Genomic DNA, 26854 nt, shown 5'->3' with positions numbered 1-26854 from the left:
ATATAAATCAAGCTAATAGAGTCTATTGTACAATGTACCAATGACAATGAGAGCATCCCAATCACTACAATTATAAACTTGCATCCATCCATGTGGAATTTGACCACAAAACTAACGCATACTGTAACCAACCTTCCTTCTTGGAATGGGTGGTGATAACTTGATTTAACAGTTAATTACAGCATAAATAAATGCACATAAAATGAAATACACACTTTACCATAACATTCTTGCATAGTAGATACCGTGTTGGCCCCAAAATTGGCACCCCTTGCGATATTTCTTTAGCTTTCATTCAATTGAAAGGAGTACAACTCGACATTCTTCAATCTTCTCCTACTAACCAATTGCTCTTGCTGTTATAAATGACCAGCAAGCCTTTTGGGTCATTTGCCCCTTGATTCACCCACGACTTCTTCTCCAATTTGACCCTTGGCTGGCCAAATGCTGCCCCAAATCAATTCGGGATGGACTGGCTCCTGAAATCCCTTGATAATCTTCAATTATCAGCTACTAATTTCAGTCCCTTGAGCCTTCAATCTCTGGCACGGATCCCAAAGTGGCTGCTAAACCCTAATTTCTGCTGTAAGTTAGGGTTTACTGCAGAAATTACAGATCAGCCCACCAAAAATGACTGAGATCTCCTCCGAATGGCTAAGAATTGCTGAGAATGGCTGAGCATAGGCTGAAGGAGATGAGAGAATGTTGTAGAGAGAGAAAATTCTGAGATTTGTCGCGAAGAACTGATCAAAATCAGCTGCTGCCCTGCTGTACCAGCCCCAAACGGATGCACCAACAACAATAGGAGCATCAGAGATTGTAATCTTCAGGAGAATGTGTATCAACAGCAATTGCCAGCTTCCCAAGGTCAAGAATATGCAATCTCCATCATCAAAATGGTCTCCAATGGCTGGGAAATGGCCCCAAAAGCTGGCAGCAACAGTCCAACAGCTCCAAAATGAAAAAACGAGATTACCCTCTCCCTTCAGCCCTATTTAGCCTTTCCCCCACTTGCATGGGAAAGTTTTGCCAAGTGGTGGCTTTCTTAATCCATTTTCAGCAATTTTCAGCCATTTAATTAATTTTCAGAATCAATTAATTCTGGATATTAATTCAGCCCTTAATCCATGCCCAGAAAATTGACCTTGCCCATCCAAAAATTAATTGGCTGAGCCATTTGCAACCCAAAGTGGTCCCATGCATTAATTGACCCTTGGACAAGCATTAATCCATTAATTAATGCCTAGTCCCTAGTGTCACCACTGACGCTTAATGGCCAATTAATGGTCCTAGGGCCAAATTGACACCAAAATTCACCTAGAATCTAACAAGTATAACTTGTTACAACTTTTGCCTTTGACGCCCATCTTTTTCACAGGGTCCTTCGGCCTTCAACTGTGAAAAAGTAGCTTGCACCTCACATGTGCAACACATGTGCATCTTTTAATTGCACATTTGATTAATCCTTTAATCAAATGTCAATTAAACATAAGCAAAGCATCAAATTTTCACGTCCTCGTGACACATACAATGGTTGAAACTAAAAGTAAATTTTTCTTTATGCCTGGCACATATAAGATTTTTCCAAAGCATAGTAGTTTTCCCACCAACTCCAATCATGAAAACTTGACCAATGCCTTAAATTGCATACAAACAAGCCACGAAAGCATGTTATGTGCTTGGAAGCCCCACTATCAAAATACCATATGCTACAATTTTTAGCCATTGAAAAGCCATGTTCATGTGAAGAAGAATAACACAAACAATGCACAACAAAAGCACAAGACTCCAAGCTTCCTAAATGTACAGTTGTATCCTTTGTATTTGCTGAATTTCTAACAACACTCACGCTCGATTGTGTCCTCTTTTCACTGGCCATTCTCTTTTTGCATTCTTCAATAACATGCTACTTTTCTCTACAATAATTGCATCTCTTTTTCTTAGCATCCTCATCCTTGGTACTTGATCTGTGAAAAAAACTAGTTTGCCTTTACCCTTTGAGTTTGAGGACTACCATGGCTTCCCTTTCTTCCTATGGCTGCTGCAAATGCTGAATTGTCCATACTTATATTAGAGCAATTCACCCTTGATTACTCTTCTTCCAATGACAATGACACCAATGCATCAAATGTGTATGCCTCGGTATCTCCTTTTGCAAGTAAGTGAAGTATAGTGGCCAAACTCTGATGAGTATCAAGTAGGCCAGCAAAGACTATAGATACAAGGGGGACATTGAGAATTATTTCATCAATATTTACAAGTTGCTCTATGATGCCTTTGACAGGTGTAATGTATGTTTCCACGAAAACACCCTTTGTCGCATGCTCCATCTCAAGCTACTTACACAAATAAGCTACACAAGCCTCATTGCTCACTTGATACAACAAAGCAAGCTTATCCCAACTATCCTTAGCCGTTGTGCATGGCCAAATATGCAAGATAACTTGTCTCTTGCATGAGAGTGCAATCAAAGCATGATCTTGCGCATCACGTCTATCACATCTCAACAGATCTACAGTGGGAAGTGTAGGAGGAGCTGGAGCGAACAATCCACTCGTGATAATGGATGAGCTAGAAAAACATGTAGCATTCTATGTAGCCGCACTTGCAAGCTTAACCCCTAAACCACACATGTAACCCCAAAGCTGGGCAACAAGAACATCGTCCATGATGTATGTCCATATGGGATAATTGGTGCCTTGTCAAAGTCCCCAAACATTTGCCCTTGCCATTGTTTGTTGCAAATTTTTTATTTTTGGTGGCAGCTGCTGTCCAAAGTGCAAATACAAGGGCAACACATACATAAAGCAAGGAAAAAGCCAAAAACTTACAATCTTTTACAGAATTGATGATGAAAAACTTGCAACTCAAACGGCTCCAAATGTGCACGAATGTCGAGTTCCAAATTGTTCGCACATGATCGAGCAATTTTTTAGCACCAAGTATAAATTACCCAAAATCTTGGTGAAATTTGGGTTTTGTAGCAAAAGATCCAAAATATTGGAAGAACTTTTGAGAAATTTCATGTTTGCTAAAAAATCCCCAAATTTCTGTGCTAAGATGGGGGCTCGCATGAATACGTGTCACCAGAGATGAAGCAATTGATTATTAACGTGTTAAATTGATTAAAAAATATGTCGCACAATCTTCCAAAACGGGGCAAGGGCTGACTGCTTTGAGACATCAGTTGTCAACACACAGGCTATGCAAGAACTATCGAAACGAGGCAGTGCACGATGTTCGAGTTAATGCGGGCTAAGGAGATGGGCGGCTAGAACAACAATCAGTATACAAGTCGAGCACTAGGCTCAATGGTGTTGGTGGCAGTCGCGATGGTTGAGAAAAGGTATGCTATGATACCACTGTTAGGTTAGGATTGAACAACACACACACTCACAGTGAACAAGTAAACAATAAGAGAAGAGAGTGCCAACATATCACATCCACTATGTGAGAATGATACGAAAGTACAATCCATAAGGTACCAAGTACCACACCCACTCACAGGTGTTTATATAGCGAAAAAACCCTTCTCCAACTAGAAGGTAAAAAATGTCCATGGATAAGGGAGCCTAAACACCAGTAATTAGGAGGAACCTGATAAGTGTAAATCCAAGACCCATTTTGGCAAATGGCCACCAGCCAATGGAGATGTGAGGTAATAAGTAGTTACTCCTCGTAGGCTTAGGTCAACATCTCTGACAAGCGTTCCAACTTTGGACATACTACTTGCAATCCAAGAACAAATTGTGAACCACCAAAGACTACACTGTAAGATTTTAAAAGTGGTATCATGAGCTAAGAAGTGGTTACCTCTAGAATTAGAATGGGCAAATGATGGAAGATCTTCAACTTCATGGAGTGCACACATCTTCAAAGAGCCATGTCTGGACCTTAGTGATAAAGTTGTCCTCTACAAAATTGATATGGATGGCTCTTGAGTAGAAGATAATGCTTGTCTCTTGCAAAAGCATGCGGTGGGAACAATTCCTATGCCAATAAGTATGTGTATCCTCCTACCAAGGTGATACTGCGTCCGCTTGAAAAAGCAAGCAAGTAATCCTAAAGAGCTTACTATATAGAAGATCGAGGTCAAAGAGAGAATGTCAAAAGAGTCAACTCCATCCATGGAAAGTCCTTCAAATGCCTTTTATATGCTGCAAAAAGAGGAAATAGAACCTTGCAAAAAGGTTGCTTCAAAGAGACTTGAAGTCCTACGGTGTCGCAAGAGATACGCACGAGAGTTCGTGAAGTCGCTCACCGTAGGGACGCTTTGCAAGATGGGAACAAAGAAGAGTACTCAAAACATGAAGTAAAGAATGACTAGAAATCTCATTCCATCATTTACATATGTCAGCTTGATAAGGAGAAGTAGAAACAAAACCTTCTCGATATGTTCAAGGATTAGAATCAATTCACAAGATAACTTCAAAGTTTGATTAAGAGAAAGACGAGTTGAAAATGTTTTTGATAGTGAAGAAAGTTCACTTCCAAGTAATAAAGTTTCATCACTCAAAGCATTAGAGGTTTGAAAATTACTTCAAGATTGTCACCTCATTCCATTCTCCATGAAAAGCTTGTCTTCAACTACACCTTCATATCTTATCAGTTAGTTGCAATGTAGGAAAATAAATTTGTGTCGAGAGTCCAGCATTTTGAGATTAGGGAAATGAATAGATATCAGTTAAGGTATTCAATCTCTCATAGTTTGGGGGGCGAGCACTCAGTATGTCAACTTGCAAAGAGGACAAAAGTTCGTTTAAAAGATTTGAGGCTGAGTCTCTTTATGGTCTTCACCTCCACCGACTGAACGAAAGTAGTAGCTGCAGACATTTTGCAAAGCTTCCCTCTCACAAAAAGCTCTTTGTGCACATGAATTACACCATTATCTTCATCAACAATTTGTTTCAGTCCGTCGTTTCAAGAGAGCTCGCCACCTTCCTCCGCGTTCTTTGGGCTCACCGAAGTCCCTCTGAAACCAGCCTTCCTTCTTGGAAAGGGTGGTGATAACCTGATTTAAGAGTTAATTACAGTAATAAATAAATGAACATAAAATGAAATACACACTTTACCATAACATTCTTGGACAATAGACACCCTGTTGGCCCCAAAATTGGCGCCCCTTGCGGTATTCTTTTAGCTTTCATTCAATTGGAAGGAGTACAACTCAAGATTCTTCAACCTCCTCCTACTAACCAATTGCTCTTCTTGTCATAAATGACTAGCAAGCCTTTTGGATCATTTGTCCCTTGATTCACCCAGGACTTCTTCTCCAATTTGACCCTTGGCTAGCCAAATGCTGCCCCAAATCAATTCGAGACGGGCTGGCTCTTGAAATCCCTTGATAATCTTCAATTATCAGCTGCTGATTTCAATCCCTTGAGCCTTCAATCTCTGGCACGATCCCAAGGTGGCTGCTAAACCCACTACAGAAATTACAGATCAGTCCACCTAAAATGGCTGAGATCTCCTCCGAATGGCTAAGAATTGCTGAGAATGGCTGAGCATAGGCTGAACGAGATGAGAGAATGCTGTAGAGAGAGAAAATTTTGAGATTTGTCGCGAAGAACTGATCAAAATCAGTTGCTGCCCTACTGTACCAGCCCCAAACGGATGCACCAACAACAATAGGAGCATCAGAGATTGTGATCTTCAAGAGAAAGTGCATCAGCAGCAATTGTCAACTTCCCAAGGTCAAGAATATGCAATCTCCATCATCAAAATGGTCTCCAATGGCTAGGAAATGGCCCCAAAAGCTGGCAGCAACAGTCCAACACCTCTTTCCAACAGCTCCAAAATGGGAAAAACGAGATTTCCCTCTCCCTTCATCCCTATTTAGCCTTTCCCCCACTTGCATGGGAAAGTTTTGCCAAGTGGCAGCTTTTTTAATCCATTTTCAGCAATTTCCAGCCATTTATTTAATTTTCAGAATTAATTAATTCTGAATATTAATTCAGCCCTTAATCCATGCCCAGAAAATTGACCTTGCCCATCCAAAAATTAATTGGCTAGGCCATTTGCAACCCAAAGTGGTCCCATGCATTAATTGACTCTTGGACAAGCATTAATCCATTAATTAATGCCTAGTCCCTAGTATCACCACTGACACTTAATGGCCAATTAATGGTCCTAGGGGCAAACTGACACCCAAATTCACCTAGAATCTAACAAGTGTAACTTGTTACAACTTTTACCTTTGACACCCATCTTTTTCACAGGGTCCTTGGGCCTTCAACTGTGAAAAAGTAGCTTACACCTCACATATGCAACACATGCGCATCTTTTAATTGCACATTTGATTAATCCTTTAATCAAATGTCAATTAAACATAAGCAAAGCATCAAATTTTCACATCCTCGTGACAATTCCCCTCTCCGAGCAGGAGAGCCAGATTTTTGTTAGGTACCATTGTCTTGCGAGACGATGGTGGTACGAGTCAGGAAAGGCTCTTGCCTCCTGGCAGCGACAGTTTTTCCTCATGTGTCTATGGTGTATCTACTGAAAGTACTTTGTGTTTTCAACATATTTCTGATATGCCTAAAGCTGCAAGGCAATATGTAAAAAGAAAAGAAAAAGAATTGATGATTGCAGGTGTTTTGCAGGAAGAGGACTGGATAGATGGTCTCTATGATAGCCTTTCATGCTCAAATACCATGGAAGAACTTTTGGTATTGCTAAATGCTAACAATAAAGAGTTGTCATATGTCTTACAGGTCCATTCTTTGACGATGTATTGTGAAATTGCTGATTTCATGCTTCAAAAGAATTTGGGTGCCCAGGATTCTCAACAAAAAGTATTCTTTGTTGAAAATTAATTAAATGGCTGGAAATTGCTGAAAATGGATTAAGAAAGCTGCCACTTGGCAAAACTTTCCCGTGCAAGTGGGAAAAGGGCTAAATATGGCTGAAGGGAGAGGGAAATCTCGTTTTTTCATTTTGGAGCTGTTGGAAAGAGGTGTTGGACTGTTGTTGCCAGCTTTTGGGGCCAATTCCCAACCATTGGAGACAATTTTGGTAATGGAGATTGCATATTCTTGACCTTGGAAGCTGGCAATTGCTGTTGATGCACTTTCTCCTGAAGATCACAGTCTCTGATGCTCCTATTGTTGTTGGTGCATCCGTTTGGGGCTGGTACAGCAGGGCAGCAGCTGATTTTGATCAGTTCTTCACAACAAATCTCAGAATTTTTTTCTCTACAGCATTCTCTCATCTCCTTCAGCCTATGCTCAGCCATTCTCAGCAATTCTCAGCCATTTGGAGGAGATTTCAGCCATTTTTGGTAGGCTGATCTGTAATTTCTGCAGTAAACCCTAATTTACAGCAAAAATTAGGATTTAGCAACCACCTTGGGATCCGTGCCAGAGATCGAAGGCTCAAGGGACTAAAATCAGCAACTAATAATTGAAGATTATCAAGGGATTTCAGGAGCTGGCCCATCCCAAATTGATTTGGGACAGCATTTGGCCAGCCAAGGGTCAAATTGGAGAAAAAGTCTTGGGTGAATCAAGGAGCAAATGACCCAAAAGGCTTGCTGGTCATTTATGACAGCAAGAGCAATTGGTTAGCAACAGGAGATTGAAGAATCTCGTGTTGTACTCCTTCCAATGGAATGAAAGCTAAAGAAATACCGTAAGGGGCGCCAATTTTGGGAGCCATCGGGTCTACTGTCCAAGAATGTTATGGTAAAGTGTGTATTTCATTTTATGTGCATTTATTTATTGTTGTAATTGAGTGCCTAATCAGGTTAAACCACCCTATCCGAGAAGGATGGCTGGTTACAGGAATCCCTCAAGGAATTCTTATTTCGCTGATGATTGATACAAACAGTCATAAACTAGACAACTCTCTTTCCATCCTTGCTTTGGATCCATGCATAGGCAAACCCATCATCCAAAACTTTAGTCTCCATCTAAGACTCAGCAATAAATGGCTGTCCCAAAATAATAGAATAAGAACAAGAGTTCTATACAAAGAAATGATAAGACTCACCCACATCTCCAATAGAAATTTTCAGGTTTGGACAAGCAGCATACAAATCTCCTGCAGTGTTGTTGGCCGCACGCATGCGCCAACCATATCCACATCAACTGGCCATCTACCAGTATCATATAAACCTCACACTATGACATTAATCTTGGAACCATGATCCAAAAGAGCAACATAAGGAGTCTCAGACTCACAAATCTTTACGACAGTTTCAGTAGTTGCACGAGCCCAGTGACTTAGAGAAAAATGGCTATGAGACACCAATCTAGGCGCATCTTCGCTCTCATCATACTGTACGGGCTGAAGTAAAGGATGAAGAGACTTCTTGGACTGCATACATAGAGCTCCATCTGTAGACTCCTCAATAGTCTCCTCTTCATAATCAATCTCCTCAATCTGCAACCCATAGAGAATAGCCTCGGCAACAGCTAAAGCCTCTCGATGGATCATATCCTACGTTGGCTCTTCAAAAATTTGTCGTTTTCTTTTTATGATGTCAATAATAATATCATGAAACTCTCTTTTGGCAATCCCCAAGACTTCTCCAAGTGTAAATTCAATTTTGCAATTAAGTATTCGATCCTCAAGTACCTTTTTCAAGTCTATGGATGTCTCGATGTCAAATAGCAGCTTGAATCCAAGTTGCTTTTTCGGCTTCGAATCTGTCTTCGAGGCCTTCTGGTCTTTTTGAACTTTTGGCTTCTGTACATCAGCCATACTCTACTCTCGTCCTGAAGAAGAAGACTGAAGAATTGGTTCACTCCTCCTAGTTGCCCTCTTTGATCCTTCACGTTGATCATTATCTCTTTTGCACTTTTCTTCAACAAGTGCTTCAAATCCTTGAGATTTTGCAATGTAAGCATAGATAGAGAAGACATCTACGCGATCATTTCATCCAGTCCCTTTTCTAATAGCATCTCCTATGAATGAAAGTTCGGATGATAAAGCTTTACCTTTCTTTTCTGCATGTAGTACATAGGACCATAAAGCATACTTATCTTTCGGCAACTGCTCCAATTGAAGACCATAGGCAACAGCTTCTCTTGCCGCCTCTTGTTTCACATAAGAAGAGCGTAAAAGAGATTTCTCCAATAATTTCTTCATACCTCCTTTGCCGAAATTCATTTTAAGCAATTGCTCCGTATCTCAGAAACATATCATCCTATCCTTCCAAACCGCCAACTTCAATCTTTTCACCTCTTCAAAGACTTGACAAACCTTTCGCTCGTGATCTGGACTATCGCACCATATACAACGACGAACACGATCATTTCTGGAAGAATTCATAGGAGTAGAAGAGGTTGGGATAGAAGTTGGAGCTAGAATAAGTGGTGGTTGTTCTTTTCTGGTCATCTTAATTTGAAGATCTTTCAAGTTCTTTGAAATTTCCTCCACGATGTCTTCGACTGTCAGTTTAGCAAATGGTCTGACAACCGTAGCAAGAATAGGCATAGGCATAAGAGTAAGCATAGACACAAGAAGAAAAGTAGGAGAATAAGTGGAAAGAGCAACAGGAGAAGTAGGAGAAGTTGAGGTAGGAAAAGACATCACTAGAGGTGTTTGCAAACCGTTTTGTAAGCGAGCTTTCAATCTCCGCCTCTTTGTCAATGTGAAAACCGCATCAACAGCATCTTGCTAATCCGTCTTCAAACCCATAGGCTGCGTACGGTCTTCAAGAAGCTCTCCCAACTCATCTTGAAGTGTAGGATCAGGCGCCTGCAAGAATAACTCCACTTTCTCCAAGTTAAGGGCTCTTTGCTCAAGTGTATCCAATTGGTTGTAACGTTCTTCAAATTCACGCAATAACTTGAAAGCAACAAGTCCTTTGTTGGGCTGACAGACCCATTCTCTGAATGTCTTCCGCATAGCAATACCATAATCCTCCAGAAAATATTCATCTTTGAGTGCCTTCTTGAAGACATTCTAGTTCAAATCTTGCACAAATAAATTAGTCACTCTGACCCGCAAAATAGACGTGACAAGCCGTAGAAAATAGTTGCTCCAGTTGGTAGAAACTCCAAAGAAGTGCATCTAGCTTTCAAAATCTTTAAGATAGGCTGAGACATTGCGGCCATTAAATAATTTACGCTCACTTACCACAGCCTCAATCGCCTTGGTTGCACCATGCGTATGCTCTTGTTCTTGATGCAGCATTCGTTGTTGATCCAATTGTTGCTGATGTAACTGTTGTTGCTACATAGATAACTGCATCTGCTGATTCTGCATCATAATGGCTGAAGAAAGAGTTTGCAATAAATTCTTCATCTCATCAGTCGAAAAGGAAAAAGCACTCGATGCGGCGCTTTCACGTCGGGTTCACTAGATGTTGCACGAGATACGCGCGGCAATTCGTGAAGTCACTCGCCGCGGGGACGCTTTGCGAGATGGAAACAAAGAAGAGTACTCAAAACATGGAGTAAATAATGACCAGAAATCTCATTCCATCATTTACATATGTCAGCTTGATAAGAAGAAGTAGAAACAAAACCTTCTCGATATATTCAAGGATTAGAATCAATTCACAAGATAACTCCAAAGTTTGATTAAGAGAAAGACGAGTTGAAAGTGTTTTTGCTAGTGAAAAAATGACACTTCCAAGTAATAAGGTTTCATCACTCAAACCATTAGAAGTTTAAAACTCCCTTCAGGATTGTCATCTCATTCCGTTCTCCATGGGCTTGTCTTCAACTACACCTTCATATCTAATCAATTAGTTGCAATGTAGGAAAATAAATTTATATCAAGAGTCAAGAATTTTGAGATTAGGGAAATGAAGAGATATCAGTTAAGGTATTCAAACTCTCGAAGATTGGGGACCGAGCACTCACTATATCAACCTGCAAACAGGACAAAAGTTCGTTAAAAAGATTTGAGGCTGAGTTTCTTGATGGTCTTCAACTTCACCGAATGGACGAAAGTAGTAGCCGCAGACATTTTGCAGAGCTTCCCTCTCACAAAAAGCTCTTTGTGCACATGAATTACACCATTTTCTTCATCAACAATTTGTTTCAGTCTGTCGTTTCAAGAGAGCTCGCCACCTTCCTCCGCGTTCTTCGAGCTTGCTAAAGTCCCTCCGTCACCTTTGTCACAGCAGCCTTCGCCGATAGGCCTCTCCTCCTCAAACTAACGGTACTTCACAAAGCCGATGTCTTTGGCTTAAATCCAAAAGCACTAATGACAGCATATGATGTTGAACTTTCGAACCAAGCCAAGGCTGAATACCCCCATCTTTCTAGCCCAATCGCTCCGGAGTGCACGAACTCTCTGAATTACTAACGATTACAGGGCGCCATAACTTTCAGATACCTCCCTCTTCGTCATCCTTGTAAACTTCATTAATGGTGCTTGCTTTCACGCGATAAAGCTCGTGATTCCTAGAAAAGCTCAAGAAAAGTTTATATTTTTGTTGATATCATCAGTCATGTCGCTTTTCCAGTCAACCTACGTTTCCAAGCCTTCGTCATCACTTCTGTCATCAATCTCATCGCACTGTTTGGACTACACTTCGTCATTTTGACTTCTAATGGCCGTTTTTTATTACTCAACAAATTCACGCCATATCATCTATTCTCCTTTCTAGCTGTTTCATATAGATTATTAAACACTCTCCTAATTGTTTGTGATCATTGCCCATGATTAAGCCATGATCAAGAGACAAATAGCACCCTATTTTCTATCCTTGGATGACGAATTCCACAATAGTTTCCAATCCGAGTACCTGGGTGTATGTCGAGCAATCCGATGTGTCTCATAGCCAAGGAGACCTTTTAAAGTTTAACATTCCATGCACGTAGCTTATGCAAGCAGGATTTCTTTCCTTGAAAGCTTTTATATCTGATCTTAATGCCCCTCATCAAATTTAGAGGATATACATATTCAAGAAGAATGTTGTAGCAACTCAATAGCACCATATACACTCAATATGGTTAATGTGCCCTTTGCACAAGATTAGGAGATCGATGAACTCTCATTTTTGTGAAACAACTTACAACCTCCTCAAGACCACTGTTACAACGCATATTTACAAAAAGACATGGTGCAAGCATGTTCTGTCCACAAGGCATTGAACTGAAACAAAACTTCCCATTGGTGAATCCTCATGGCCTACTACTTGTTTTCGTGCGTCATGCAAACAAAAAGCACACATAACGGAAAATAAATTCCCAATGACGCTGACTAATGTGATCAAATTCTTGGTAGAAATTTCCGCCCTCAGATTTGCAGAGGTGGACGCGCAATGTCATGACAAGGGTAATCTCTTGGACATTCAAAGATAGGGGAAAACCCCGTGAAAACAATGAACAGGCTACTCAAGGAGTGACTCTAACAACTGCATGAAAACAAGAGGCTTAAATTCCTTCACACCATATGCCAGCCAAAATGTGCAATTAGCTTAGTAATGGACTCCTTTCAACATTAGCTTACAAATCCAGCAGTTATATTAAACTATCCACAGCAGAATTATTAATAGCAGCAAACTGAAGTGGGATCAAATAACTTCACCTCCAATTCTTGCATTTTCTGATGTTCCAAAAGCCAAAGGTTGAGAGACTGCCTTGAACAAAAAGGACTCTGGCATGGCCGTAGAAGAAAGCTTAATAGCAGTTGCCATTTATTGGATGACAAATGTAGACAACATAGTTCCTAATAGACCATTCAAGATATATCTGCGTCAGAACACTTCCTATGATTGTTTCAGGTAAAAAGATTACATGAAGTATATGAGAAAACAAATTCAGAATTGCTAAAAAATCATTAGATTGAACCCTTGACAGCAGCATACTTCAGCAGAGATTACCTGAAATATGCATCCTATGACATGGATTATTATGCATACATATACCCTTTAAGAAATATCAGGCCTTCTACAGGAAGTTTGACCGCATCACCGCTGTACTGCATCAATCAGACTTAAAGTTTTAAAAGCTTCATGCATCTTAGAAATGGCAGTTTTGCAGTAGATCATATTGCAATGGCAGTCAAGCAATCACTATATGCAGTTGAACTTGTTCACAAGGATCAAGAAGATCAGCATTCAGTTCAGACCCAAGAATATGCTAACCCAATAGGTACAGCTTTGGCAATGAAACACATACTCTAGCGATGAACAACTCTGCTGTATATAGGTTAGCCATGGCAATATCAGATCAGTCCCCACAAAATCAGCTCACCCCCAAAGGTAGTTGCATCAGAGCCAAAAGTAGCCAAACAACAAGTGTCAGCCAATGAGAATGATAAGTGCTTCAACATAATTGGTGCAATCATTCATCTTCTTCTCCTTAATGCAAATCTCAAAATACAAATTTACCTACTGATCTTGGGCAATGCATACCTGATTCGCCCTAAAATTGGCGCCCCTTTCGGTATTTCTTTAGCTTTATAGAAGAAAAAGTTGATTTACAATGGGATTCTCCCAATCCCCTTCACAATCCAAACTCCCCTTGCTGTCCAAAGTGACCAGCAATTCTTCAATCCGATTTGCCCCTTGATTCGGGCACTTCATTGGCCTTCACCCACTTCATAGACGGTATATATGTCCCAAATTCAATGGCTGGCTAGTCCTCCACCTGAATTTAGCTGAAATTTAGCTTCAGCCATGTTGAATCCAAGACTTGGAGCTTTCAATTTCTGGCACACTTCTCGACGCTACTAGAAAACCCTAACTATTGCTGTTAATCAGGGTTTACAGCAGAGAAATTTGTAATTTCTAAGCCTCCAAGGGTCCAAATGCTAAGATCTTCGAAGCAAGGCTGTGAAATGACTGGGAGATGAGAGAGAAAGCTGTAGAGAGAGAAACTTCAGTGTTTTGTCGCAAAGAATGACAGAAAATCAGTCAAATGCAACTGCTGCCTTGCCACAACTACTTGTAGATGCAAAGAACTGAAGAAAATCAATCATTTACTGCTGTTGCCCTATCTCAGCAACTTGTAGATGCTATCATCTGCTGTTGATTGGTCTTCTCCTGCCCCTGGCTGCCTCAGAAGGTCCTCCAATGGCTGCAAATCAAACCAGCAACATCTCCTCCCTCTCTCTTGCAGGCTGAATACACTAAAAATGAATCTCTCAAACCTCTAAAGACGAGCATTTTTGACAAGTGACAACCTCCCCAAATGGTTTTTCCAACATTAGCCATAATTAAATATTAATTTTCAATCTTTAAATACTAAAAATTAATCTAATAATTATTTCGGTGCCCTGAAAAATAATCTAACTGGCCAATAATTAAATTGGCTAGGCATCTTCCACTTCCCAATGTCTCTGCGCCATCTTTGACCATCAGATTGGCGTTAGGTACCATTAAACACCACTTCTCTAGTGTCACAAAAATAGACACTTATGCCCACATGAATGCCCTAGACCAACAACTGGCACCAGATAGCACTAAGTACCTGTGCGGCATAACTTATAACAACTTTTGCCTTGGACATCCCGTGATTTCCTTGGGTCCCGAGCTCGTAAATTTACTCTAACCCCAGTTGCACTTGACATGTGTAACATTTACTTAATCATGTGATTAAAAATTAATCCACATGTTAAGTGAGGATTCAAAAATACATGTCCTCATGACACACTGTGTCCTTATTCTAGCACATGTTAAGCTAAAACAAATGCATTACACATTAAATCTCTATTAGCTCATTAAAACAGCCCCAAAACTAAAATTTCACCAAAGTTTGTGTGTCCCATAAGCAAACACCCAAAATTTCGGAGGATCCACATCTATAATTACAAGCTTTGCATACCATTCAGTTCATCCCTTTTTAGCAAGTCATCACTCTTCTTATAGATTTTAGCCATACACTCCCCTTTCAATGGCCACCCAGCCTTCCCAAGTGCAGCCGCACATCAGACAACCTGTTTCCAGATGCTGCAAGCCACCTAGCACCTCAGGCCAAGCTGCATATGCTGCTTCATTGCCGATGTCATCAGGTGTCACCATCTTTTCACCTTTTCTCCCTGCATTTTCAGGTTTTGTGGGCCACCCTGCATCAGCCCACACTCTACAGCCTCCGCTAATTAGCTGCCATCACATCCAGGTGGCTACACTGCTGCACTGCTGCGTTTACCAAATTCAGCCTCTGGACTGCTGCCTTCCAGTTTCCAGCCTGCTGTCCTTCCACTTTCAACATCATCTCAGCTCCAATTGGTGGTCACAAAACCTCGAACCTGTCTCCAATAGACATCACTCTCCAACTACTCCCATTGCTCTACCTTTGAGCATCTGTGCACTCTTTCATTCATTTACAACATCCATTCCTTCACTTCAGAGTTCAATTTCTTTTTTGTTCATGTTTTATGTTTTTGCATTTATTGTGTTCTTGTCCAAGTCCTTGTGTTTTAGTCATGTTCATACATTCTATGTTTCTCAGTGCAAACCCTAGCATCACTTCACAGTTGATATGGCACAAACATATGAGTCCATGCAATCCCTTGAGATTTGCAAGAAGATGGTCGTTGAGATAAGGCAAAGAGTTCTATGTAGGTATTGGAGAAGCCAAACTCTGTGTCAATGAGCTAAGGGTATGGAAAAGTTCTACAATGTGACCCTCTTGTAGTGGTGTTAGCAGAAATGAAGTGTATGAGGCTGAGGACACCAAGTTCAACATAGCTCAAGTGCTTTGTCCAATATTGGAGAAGCCAAACTCTGTATCAATGAGGCTGAGGGAAATGGAAAAGTTCTACAGTGTGACCCTCTTGTAGTGTTGCTGGCAGAAACGAAGTGTATGAGGCTAAGGACACCAAGTTCCTGGTGTATAAGGTCAAGGACGCCAAGTTTGACAGAGCTTGGGTGCTTTGTCCAATATCAACCCTAACGGTCATGCACCTGGGACCTGTAACAGCAAGGCATCCAAGGAGGGTGGATTCGCTCTTGGAGCACTATCTACAAGTAATCGATATGAGCTATCATGCACATCCTCTACTACAACAAAGCTATATCTAATGCCACACCTCTTAATCACACACGTAGGACCTATATCAACATGGCTTCCAAGGAGGCTACCTGGATTGGATCTTGACATGCTGGTCTACAAAAAATCAATATGAGCTGTCCACGCAGATCCTCTAATAAGTACTATTCAATTGGCTTCAATAGGAACTCCCTTTTCCTTTGAAGAAAAGAGAATTCTATTAATAAGCACATCGATCAAAAAAGCTCAACGTACAGATACAATACTCTATGTAGGACAGCAGTGCTACATCATAAGATATCAAGATATACCTGAACACAAGAGCTGTGTAAAAAAGCCAACTAGGAGGTCTACAAAACTCTGAAAAGAAGAAACCCAAGGCATCCCTAGAAAGGCAAGGGTATTATCCACGTCCTTCACCCAAGCGTTGATAAGCTTGCCACACCCTAAGCAAGGGTATTGTCTATCTCCTTTACCCAAGTCTAGCTGAGTTCCCCACCTCTCTTACCTTTCAAGTAAGTCTCTTTGCCACCACTGCTTGTTCCTTCTTGGTGACAGGAAGATTTGGAGACCCACCAAATGTGTGTCCTTGTGATTGGTATACAATGAAAGTTACCAATTTCTCTTCATGTTATCAAGTTTGGTGGAACAAGGATACTCCAAATAGGCCAAGCCACCCCAAGTCCTTGATGCAAGAGAGTGATCCTATAATCGAGATTACAGGATGAAACAAATAGCAAGCAAGGAACAAGAAAAGAAATGCAAACAGCCAACAAAACAAAGCAAAGTAATGTAAGACCCAATGACAAGAAAAGACCTGAAAGCAACAGTTGAGCAAGAGTCAAGGAATAGAGTATATAATTTTTAAATATTTTAGACTCTCTAGAAACATTTTGTGATGAGAAATTGAGTGTTGGGCTCTCCCTCATGCAATTTGTAAAAGATTATTATTTGAGCAAGCATGCACACACAATTAAACTCCACTTCTGCAGAACTACCAAAATACAAGTGCCTACTATTGAGCTGCCAGAATTAGAGGGGTTAGCACTAATCAAAAATTACAATGCATAATCCCTATTCTATTCTCCTTTAAAAAGCCCAAAAGGTATTTAATGTTGATTACCAAAAGTAGATGGCTTTACTTTTATCAATAGAACAAAAGCACCAAAATCCTCCATAAATAGAGTCAATTGTGGCCACCCCTTCATCATGTCTTTATCATTCATCATCACGCCTTCAGTCTACAACCACCTTTCCTCACAAGACCACCACTGAACTGGCACAAAAATATGGGCTGGACTGGCGCAGAATTTGTGGACTGCAGGGCATTCAACAAGGGGAAGACTTTTGTTGAAGGGGAACAGAACTAAGCAAGTAATATAGAGACTACATGCTACATCTAAGGGCTCTTCTATGGATGAAGAGGGCTGCTCTTCAAGAAGAACAGAGAGAAAATAATGCAGGCCTGAACTGATCTAAGGGAAGCTTTCACTACTGTCCATAAATATTGCTATTTGATAGGGTTTCTTGAAGAAGAATTATACAAGCAATCTACAGGATAGTCACAGCACACATGAAGGCTGAATTTCAAGGACACTTCACAGCTGAACAGGGTCAGCTTTGTGAACTGTTTTAATAATCAAAACTACTGTCATATGATAGGGAAACACGGATATTGATGCAGCCCACTGCCATCATAAATCGCTACTCTATTCAATGTACTTGGTTGTCCCAAAACGATAGATATAGTGGACTGCTTTGATGCTTTCTTGAATCACTGTTATCATGGGTTGCAAAACTGATGTTTAAGGTTGAAAGGAGATGTCTTTGGTGATCCAATACAAGATTTATTATGTACATACAGCCGAATAAGTCCAGCGCTATTCTTATGTATGAATAGGACTATTTTGGGTCTATAAAACAATGTTTGCTATCCAAATTTTCATATGTTGAAGTATACACATATAGGACTGATCGTAGCGCAATAGACTGAGAAATTGATGTTTATGCAAACATATATAATGTACTTGGTTGGGAAGCAAGCTCTTGTGGATTATATGGCATCCATGGTTATGTTTTGAGCATATCTGATTCCCTGTGACTGGATTTATATACCCTCCATCTTTATATCTATTGGGGGTAAAGGCGTCTCCGCCTAACCACATGTGTATTACTACACTGACAATACCCGCCACTACACACTACAGGTAGCGGGCGCCCATCACAATCACTTTATTCTTTATTCTTTTAGTGACTGTTTGAGTAAAGGAAGGCCCGGTCACACATTGCAACTGTTGGAGTCCCCATTTAGTCTCTCTCTCTTTCTTGCTCTTGCCCTCCCGCCATAGCTCTTCCAAGCAAGCTTCGATCCTTCTCACCTTTCAACTGGTATCAGAGCATGGATTCATGACTACTCGAGCTTGGTTCGTGGAGTCTTCAACTTCCTGTTAAATCCCTACATTCATTGGGTCTCCTTCCCAACAGCCATAGCCGACTCTCTCGAGCTTCCGCCACTCCCCAGCATCCCGAGCACCTACCTGGTCCCTTTGGGCACCCTCATGACATTCCATCAAAGCTAATCATTTACTTGCTTCAAGGTTTCATTTGTTGTTGATAGGTACAACAGGGTTTGCAAGATCAGGGGCAGCCATAGCTCCCACAATTGGAGCTTGTTCTCACCACATCTTGCCTGAAGACTTTCTAGGCTAGCTTGGGCTTGTACTAGGCCTTCATTAGCTCAAGACTAAGCCCTCTTTCATCTGGTTTACCCTCAGCAAGAGCAGCAGAACCCATCAGCAAATCAACGTGATTTGCGTCTATTTCCTACTGCCTCTGGACAGCTCCCCTACTCTTGCTGATGATCAAGCTTGGTCTCTTGGGCATTGTGGCACTACTTGCATTGATCCCTAACATGCTTTGAGCCTTCTAAAGGCTTTGGGGCACTAATATTCAGCTCCAATTTGACTGTGTATACAGCCGACCTACTGTTTATGCCTGTCGCAGATCTCTACATGAAGATTGGAGCTCATCTACACTTCACTTGATGCCCGTATACTAGGCCATTGATGCCTATTGGTTGGTGGATGTAATGCTAGTGTTTTGCCATGCCTTTGTACTAATTTTTTGGGCTGGAAAATCTCATTGAACAGTAAATCACTGTTGTACAACAGTGGGCTGAAGTCTATTACTTCATGTTTGCCTAGCCTCTTGGAATTGGGACATGCTTTGGAGATGTACTTTGATATATTGATCATCGGGGATCGACTTTGAGCTTGATATTGCTTCGGATCATTGGGTGAGCTTGAGCTCGCTTCGCATAGCATTTGAATCTCCATCTTTGATGTACTTATGGCATGAACTTTGCTTATGTCTGACCGGTCTTGACATGCTTGGCCTATGCTACCACTACGTGCCCGTTACATTGTCTGGAGTTGGATGCTACTGAGCCTTGCCTTGACATTTTATTGCCCAGAGCTTGCTTTGGCTATTTCTCGGCTTGCCAGAGATACAGTTTGGTTGTACTTGATGTCTATGGATGCTATGTACATATGCTACACGGCCTATATGCTCATGAGGTCTTATTGATGCTTGATCTTGGATCTTCTGGCACTGGTGCTATCATATGCCCTTGTTGAGCTTCTTTGCTTGATATTTACGGCCTTTGTGCCAGTTGGAGCATCTTGATATGCTTGATAGACATTGAGCAAGCGGTTTATGCTACTTGAGCATTTGGATACTTGAGACTAGGATCTTCACTTGGATGTTGCATGGTTGATATGCCATGGTCCTCACATATGTACTTGGACTGATTTGGGCTTTGCACTCCCTGAGCATACACCTATTTGTGTCAAGTCTTGCTAATGTTGTGTACACTTTGCCCTATTATACAAGGGGTGTGCCAGCTTACTGGCGGCTTCTTTTGCAATACTTGGGTGTTTGCTCGATGTCTGTATGATTGTCACTTGCTGATTTATGCCCACTTGATGCTAGTTATGCTTTGACAGTCAGTGGTTCACTTGGTGCATTCATTTTGCCTACAGTTTACTCTCATTGTACCTAGCTAGAATTTATTACAGCAAGCAGTTATGCATGGACTGACATGGAATTTTCATGCTGAATCATCCCAATTTTATATACTTTTGATGGTACTTAGTGAGCAGCATCATTAGCTATCAGTTCATGGTCAATTTGCCTTGGTTTTGGTGGTATTTTGGCTGTTGACAACAAAAAATAGCAAGCAGTTTTGAGCTGCCTGCACTGTTTTGGACTGCAATATGGCATTTTCTTCCACTGATAGTGCTATCCTCAACATCATTAAGCTTGATGGTACGAATTATGCCTACTGGAAGAGCCAAGTTTGGCAGATATTGGTGCAGAAATCGAAGATAAAGCCGTTAAGGATGCATGGCGAGTAGCTTGAGACTATGACTGATGACGAATGGGATGAAATTGATGAGTTATGCAAGTCCACCCTCATCTTGTCTCTCACTGAACAAGTGCGTTACAATGTGGTTGAGGAAGCACATTGTGCTTGGCAGCTTTGGGATAAAATTAAGAACCTCTATGACAAGAAAAGTCCAGCAAGTCAAATATATTGACTGAAGCAGCTTATGGACATACGCATGAAGGAAAATATGACCATGTCTGCTTATTTGAGCCAGTTCCATGCTATTCTCAAGAACTTGACTTCGTAGGGCATTACCTTCAATGATGAGGTTACTCCATTGTTTTTGCTTGGGACTCTGAGTATGCTGAAGATTAAAAGAGAAGAAAAAAAAGGCATTCAGGGTGAAGAACTCGAGTATGCTGAAGATTAAAAGAGATGGCACATGCCGAAGGATGTGCAAGTTTAGAGGGGGTGGATGTCGTATGGTTTTGTTGGCCAATGTTTAAAAGCTCTATCCTAATTGTATACAGAGAGAATTGCACTTGTCCTAAATATTGATGGCAGCATATATCCTAAGCTAATATGTCATGAGGTTGAAGAAGGTTCCAACCTTTGCTAATTGTTAGGAGCATGAAGCGTATGTTAGGGAGAAGAAAAACATGACTTTAAACATGAGAAAAAGCGTGAAGTAAAGGGTCAACAGGGGGGAGACTCTTGTTGAAGGGAAAGAGAACTATGCAAGCAATAAAGAGACTGCATGCTACATCTAAGGACTGTTGTATGGATGAAGAAAGCTGCTCTTGAAGAAAAACAAAGATAAAATAATGCAGGTCTGAACTGATCTAAGGGAAGCTTTCACTCCTGTCCATAACTATTGCTATTTGACTGGGTTTCTTGAAGAAGAATGACACAAGCAATCTACAAGATACTCGCAGCATGCATGAAGGCTGAATTTTAAGGATACTTCAGAGCAGAACAAGGGCTGCTTTGTGAACTGTTTGCAGAGATTCTGTGGAAAGGAGGTGAAAAAAGTAGACAAGGGTTAAGCTCTTACGCTCCAGATCTACCTTGCCATACTCCATGCCTTCTGTGCTTCATCCCAATGACTATGTCTACAACCTAGAGGAAGGTGCACAACAATCTGAGTATGAAGCTAACAAGGATCCAAAACTCCTAATCCAAAGAGGAGACACCAAAATGTTTTAAAAGGATGCCACATCCAATCTATCTGGTCCTACTAGAATCAGTGCAAGGTATGCAAATTGTACATTCAATTGGTCCTTCTTTTTTGACTCCATCTAATGTGCAAGGTATGGGTATTTAAGTACTCATAATAACCTTGACCATACCAATATGGAATGTTAATGAAGGTGGATCAAGAGCAAGAAGAAGACATGAGGTAGCCCCTCCCATTCACTTGCAAATTCTAGAGATTTTACTTTTGGTGCATTATAGTAATTTCAAAACCCACCCACCCCACCCATATCACTTATTCATTCCACTACACAATCACCTTTACATTCACCCATTCTACACTACACACTGGGAGGTACTTATCATTTAGGGACATATCCCATTGGTTCCTTTCCTCTCTCACAGTTGGCTGATAAAATTAAGGCTAGCCTGATCAACACCTACACACAGCTGACATAAGTCAGTGAGGGCACCAGAATGGGCAGATAGAGAGAGAATAGTAGGCTGAAAGAGCAAGTATTGGCAACTCCACAAAATGATAGCAAACTAAAGAGAATGGCTCCTACATAGAGCTGATGCAGCCAAACCTCACCGACCAGCTGTCAAGGAGGGTGAGAAAATTAGGCCGACATCCCATACAGTGTGAATGCAACTGAAACCTGACCAACAAAGGAGGAAATGGAAATGCAAATGCACAACTAGCTATGAGAGCTCCTCTCTCTCCATCAAACTCTAACAAAGCCCAAAACCAAGAGCTTATCAGTAGTAAATACAACAAATGCTAAGACCCCTTCTCAGATCTTGGGTTTGGCTAAAGGCCTAAGAGGTGCATCTAATGAAGCATGGAAACCTCGCATTATCCACCATAGGATGGTAGACCACCACTAATTCGGAATCCCAAGTCTGCTCTCAAACATAATGGTATTGTAACTCAATGTGTTATTGAGGTTCTTCACAAGAGTATTCCTGTTTGGCAGATTGTTGGCAGCTGTTCTATGCTGTCCACACACCCCTTCCGGTGGATATCTCAGTTCAAGCTTATTGTCTATAGCCTGGTGCCTACATCCAGCCCTCCATCTGCTCCATATAGCCGCTGGTGGCAGCTTTCCAGCCTGCTGCCACTGTTTCCAGCCATCATTATTAGTCGAGCGACCTCCACAAGCTGTGTTTGCCCCTGTATGACATGTTCCAGCCTGCATTAACTGCATCCAACCGGTCGTCATGTCATCATCTACTACTGCATTTTCAGTCTCTGCAGCCACCCACGTCATTCTAATACTTTTCGTGCTGCTGCCTACTGTGTTCGATCTGTCCCGGACCTGTCCAGCACTGATCCAAACTCTCCAGATCTGCCTTTCTAATGCCATACACCTTCAAAGACTAGCTGTAGTGTTTTGGGATCCATATAGAGCAAGACACACACTCTAGCTCATATCCACTACCTCAGTCCTCCCAAGGCACAAGTTCCATGTTTAGTATTCACCTTGCATAGCATGTTTGCTCCAATGACTATTGTACTTATTCATTCATCTTCGATGTTCATTGTCTCTGAGTTACCCTAACCCTAGGGTACTCTCTAAAAAAACCAAGGCTTTTGATCGGAAAGCTTGACATCAAAAACACAGTCTCAAAGGAAAGATGACTTCGAATACACAATCTCTACTTCTCTAGAGCAAGTTATGCCAAGAACTAAGTAAGAGTGGGCTTCCGACCTACTTTGCGAAGTTCCAACGCTAAAGGAGGGACATTAGACTACCATGGAGTCTATAGACCATACTAGATTTCACGAGCTGAGTTTGACTTGATCCTCATGCATCAAGCCCAACAACTAGAAGGTAATATTGATTATTCCCCTTTAGATTCAATGCACAATCTATTGATTTTGTAGGAAGAACGGAACCTCCACTTGGGATTGGCCATCCTATTGGAGAAACCAACACAAAGTATAAGCCTACCCTTTCTTCTCCTCCATCAACTCCTATGTCAGTATGCCCGCTTTTACTTTTGTATCAACTCCTATTGTTTCTACTTCCAAGCAAGATTTTGGTGATAATCAAGAAGAAAATCACCAAAATGTTCACTTGATTCTAAATTCGAAAGAGAACTAGTTTTCATGCATAAACAGACGTAGAACTTGGATACTGCCGCTCCCATGGAGTGATGACTCTACCAGCAGCATCAAAGGCTGGCTGAGCAAGAGGGCCACGTGCACACAACAATCACTGGCTGGATTGTTGCTGGTGCGATTGTTGTCTGGAGGAGGGTGGATCCTTGGCAAGAGGAGGAACTAAAGCGGTAGGCACATCAGAGTATTTATCTCAGTGATAAGAATAGTACAAACGGGGTTCTATGTAGCTCCTTCACTTTCCCCTTATTGCATGGAGCTTCCATCCATCTTGTGTTTCCAAATCCAAAGAAGAAGGTGGCTGCTTGTCTTTAGATTGACCGGCAGGCTGAAGTGTATGTGGGTGGCTGGGTAGAGGTTGAAGGCATGTTTTGGTGATTGTCCATGGCCTGATCAACCAAGGTACTCTTTCCGTCAGGATTTTGCCATGAAGTGGCCTAGGTGGCCACAAAAGAAATAGTGACCAGTAAATGTACCCCACTTTAGCCGAAAGCAAAGAGGCCGCATGTCAAGAAGCACAACCAATCGGACATCTTTCTGGCGGTATCTCGTAGCATGCATAGTCAGTTTCTGTTGGCTGCCTTCAAACTTGGAGGTACTAACACATGGCCTACTACAGCCATGTCATCCTTGAGAAGGCCCCAATAAATAGCCAAGCAACCTTCCATTTCCACCCAGATTGGACATGCCTGCTTCAACAAAGACTAGAAGTCTACCATTGGCCGCCATGAAACAATATGCACTAGCTATTATCAAAGAAAAAAGGCTACTTAGTAAGAAGAAGGTCTCAAGTCAAAGTGGAAAGGAGCACAACCTCATAGTATCCATGTGGACCAGCGAAGATCTCCTCCCCACAATCATTCTAAAGAAGAGATGTTAGCTAGTGACACATACACACAATCACAGACAATCGACTGGTGAAGCAAAGAATAACACCTCTCTCATGGAATGCAGAAAAGGAGCAAAGAACCTCCCAAGTATTCACCTGAGTATCCAAAATCTCCTCCTCTACACAAGCAAGAATAGCTCCATCATTATCCGCAGCATATGCTTCCAATTCGGTCATTGCAAATCCTGCGAGGTAGAGGATACATAGTATTGCGCTACTTTGCTCCAGCACATTCTCCATGTGCACCATAGGGAGGAGAGTCACAATATTTACCATTGTATTGCATTATTCCAACATTGGAGATGTCCTTTGGTGGGGGACTTCAATGCACACACAGCACAGAGATAGATTCCCTTCTTGGAGAGTGAGGACCACATTTACAGAGAGGTAGCACTAGAGGAGATAAAGGACATCACAAGACGTAGCTACATGCACAAATTATGGTGACCACCTCCTAGCCTTGGGAGGCCACACACACACATGGATTAGCCATCCTTAACAGCTTGGATAGATGGCCTGGATTGGACGCTCTCACATGTTTTTCACTTACACATGCATCCAAATGTATAGGAGGAGCCCCCTCCAAAGGATCTACACAAAGACCAAGAGTGAGCACGGTGGGCTACCTCCTAGGGTCCTTATCCCTCCTTGACATACAATCCTTCAAAGTGTCCCCTCATCCACTAGCAGTGACAACCAACCACGCCTACCTACCTACAATTTACCATCACCTACACACATGATATGACCCTCGAATGAGCAACGACCTAAGATTCCCTAGATACCACTTCACCAAATTGACAACGAGTGCCTACTCAAACCATCTTTATTGGAGCTTGTAGGAGATGGACCCCCACATACCCCTAGAGGATTTTACGGCACGGCTTGCTAGAGCACTTCACACCTCAACCGCCATGTATTTTCCCCACACACACACCCATACCACCCCCCAAGCAAGAATGTCCCACAAAATAGCTGGTATGAGGAGGAGTGCAAGGAAACCCGTCTTTGTCCCCAGCAAGGCGAAGCACAAGGGACCTACACGCATAGCCAAACATGCTTGATCTTTTGCCGCACTAGAAGAGGGCATTTCTATCCAGATTGAAGTACGAGTTTTACCAACTATTCTTAGAAAAAGATAGCAAGGAGAAATGGAAGGCGTTCCAAGAGCCCCTAGCCCATACACCTATCACCTCCCAAGATACATGGCATGCATATGCTTCCCCATTATACCAAGCACATGGACAGCCCTCGTTGCCCCGACCACCAAAGGATAGACCAACATCATCCACCTTCTTCAACACCAGGAGGGTTCACGATGCCATCGATAGGCTTCAAAACGGTCGAGCTGAAGACAATGATGGCCTAGTAGCACAGCACCTATCACATGCTAGAGATATCCTAGCACCCCTTCTAGACCACCTATTCAATAGGGCCTTGTGTGAAGGCTTCCTTGCTAGTTGGTCAACTAATACTATAGTACCAATACTGAAAGCTAAAGACCCCATGGTTCCTATGAACTATAGGACAGTCATTGTTGGCCACATGCTAGCCAAGTTTTATGGATCGATATTAGAGTATGAGCAAAGAAAATGGACAAAGAAACACCAACATCGAGCATGTGGACATGCAAGGTTTAGGAGGGGTTACTCCACTCTCGATCATATCCTCATACTCCGAGCCATCATCGAGGATAGCATGGCATAGGGAAAGTGGGTATACTACTGCTTTGTGGGTTTCCATAAGGCCCTTGAAACAATACCACGCACTAGGCTCGTGCAAAGAATATAGAAGCTAGAGGTCCTAATAGAGATGAGATGCGGAATACTATCACTGTATGCGTCTCTTACAAGATCAGTACAAGCACTAGGAAGGCTGTCGGAGGAGATCACCAACACCATTGGGATGAAATAAGGATGCCCACTCTCACCTACTTTCTTCGGCCTTTATATTGATGAGATATTAGACTACATCGATAGACTTGGAGGGGAGGGAGCTAGCCTGGGGGAGCATTGATACCCATACTACTATATGCCAATGACATAGTCCTCATCTCTAGCACACTAGAGAGATTACAATGGCACCTAGATGCACTACAGGCCTTCAGTCAAGAGAGAGATCTCACAATGAACCTTGGGAAAACCAAGGTTATGGTGTTCAACACTTCCTCCCAATGGATTTGGTGATCACTATCCCATTTCACACATGGAGAGGAAATAGTGTAGGTGGTCCAAAGATATGTTTACTTGGGGATTACTTTTTCAGGGCCAAGATTCACTTTGAGGAGAGTAGCAAAGGATAGATTGATATGAGGCTATGTGGCTCTAGGTCAATGGAAATGGAGAGCTAGTGCGCACACGCAC

The 26854-nt window shown here is 41.8% G+C and overlaps 1 protein-coding gene across 1 annotated transcript in view; it reads right to left on the bottom strand.

Annotated features, from left to right (window-relative positions):
• The window catches only part of LOC148034090 (fanconi anemia group F protein (FANCF)), an 82840-nt gene that overhangs the window by 34079 nt on the left and 21907 nt on the right, over positions 1 to 26854 (bottom strand). Inside the window, exon 5 of the mRNA XM_087682082.1 lies at positions 12490 to 12630. Coding sequence (XP_087538208.1) covers positions 12490 to 12630 — 141 coding nt within the window. The remainder of the gene's footprint in view (positions 1 to 12489; positions 12631 to 26854) is intronic.

This window comes from Lygodium microphyllum, chromosome 7, assembly GCF_053477565.2.
Source record: "Lygodium microphyllum isolate KBCC chromosome 7, Lygodium_microphyllum_v1.1.10, whole genome shotgun sequence".
Classification (NCBI taxonomy): Eukaryota; Viridiplantae; Streptophyta; class Polypodiopsida; order Schizaeales; family Lygodiaceae; genus Lygodium; species Lygodium microphyllum.
The sequence above is the reverse complement of the archived record's forward strand: the minus strand, read 5'-3'. Positions and strand labels throughout refer to the sequence as shown.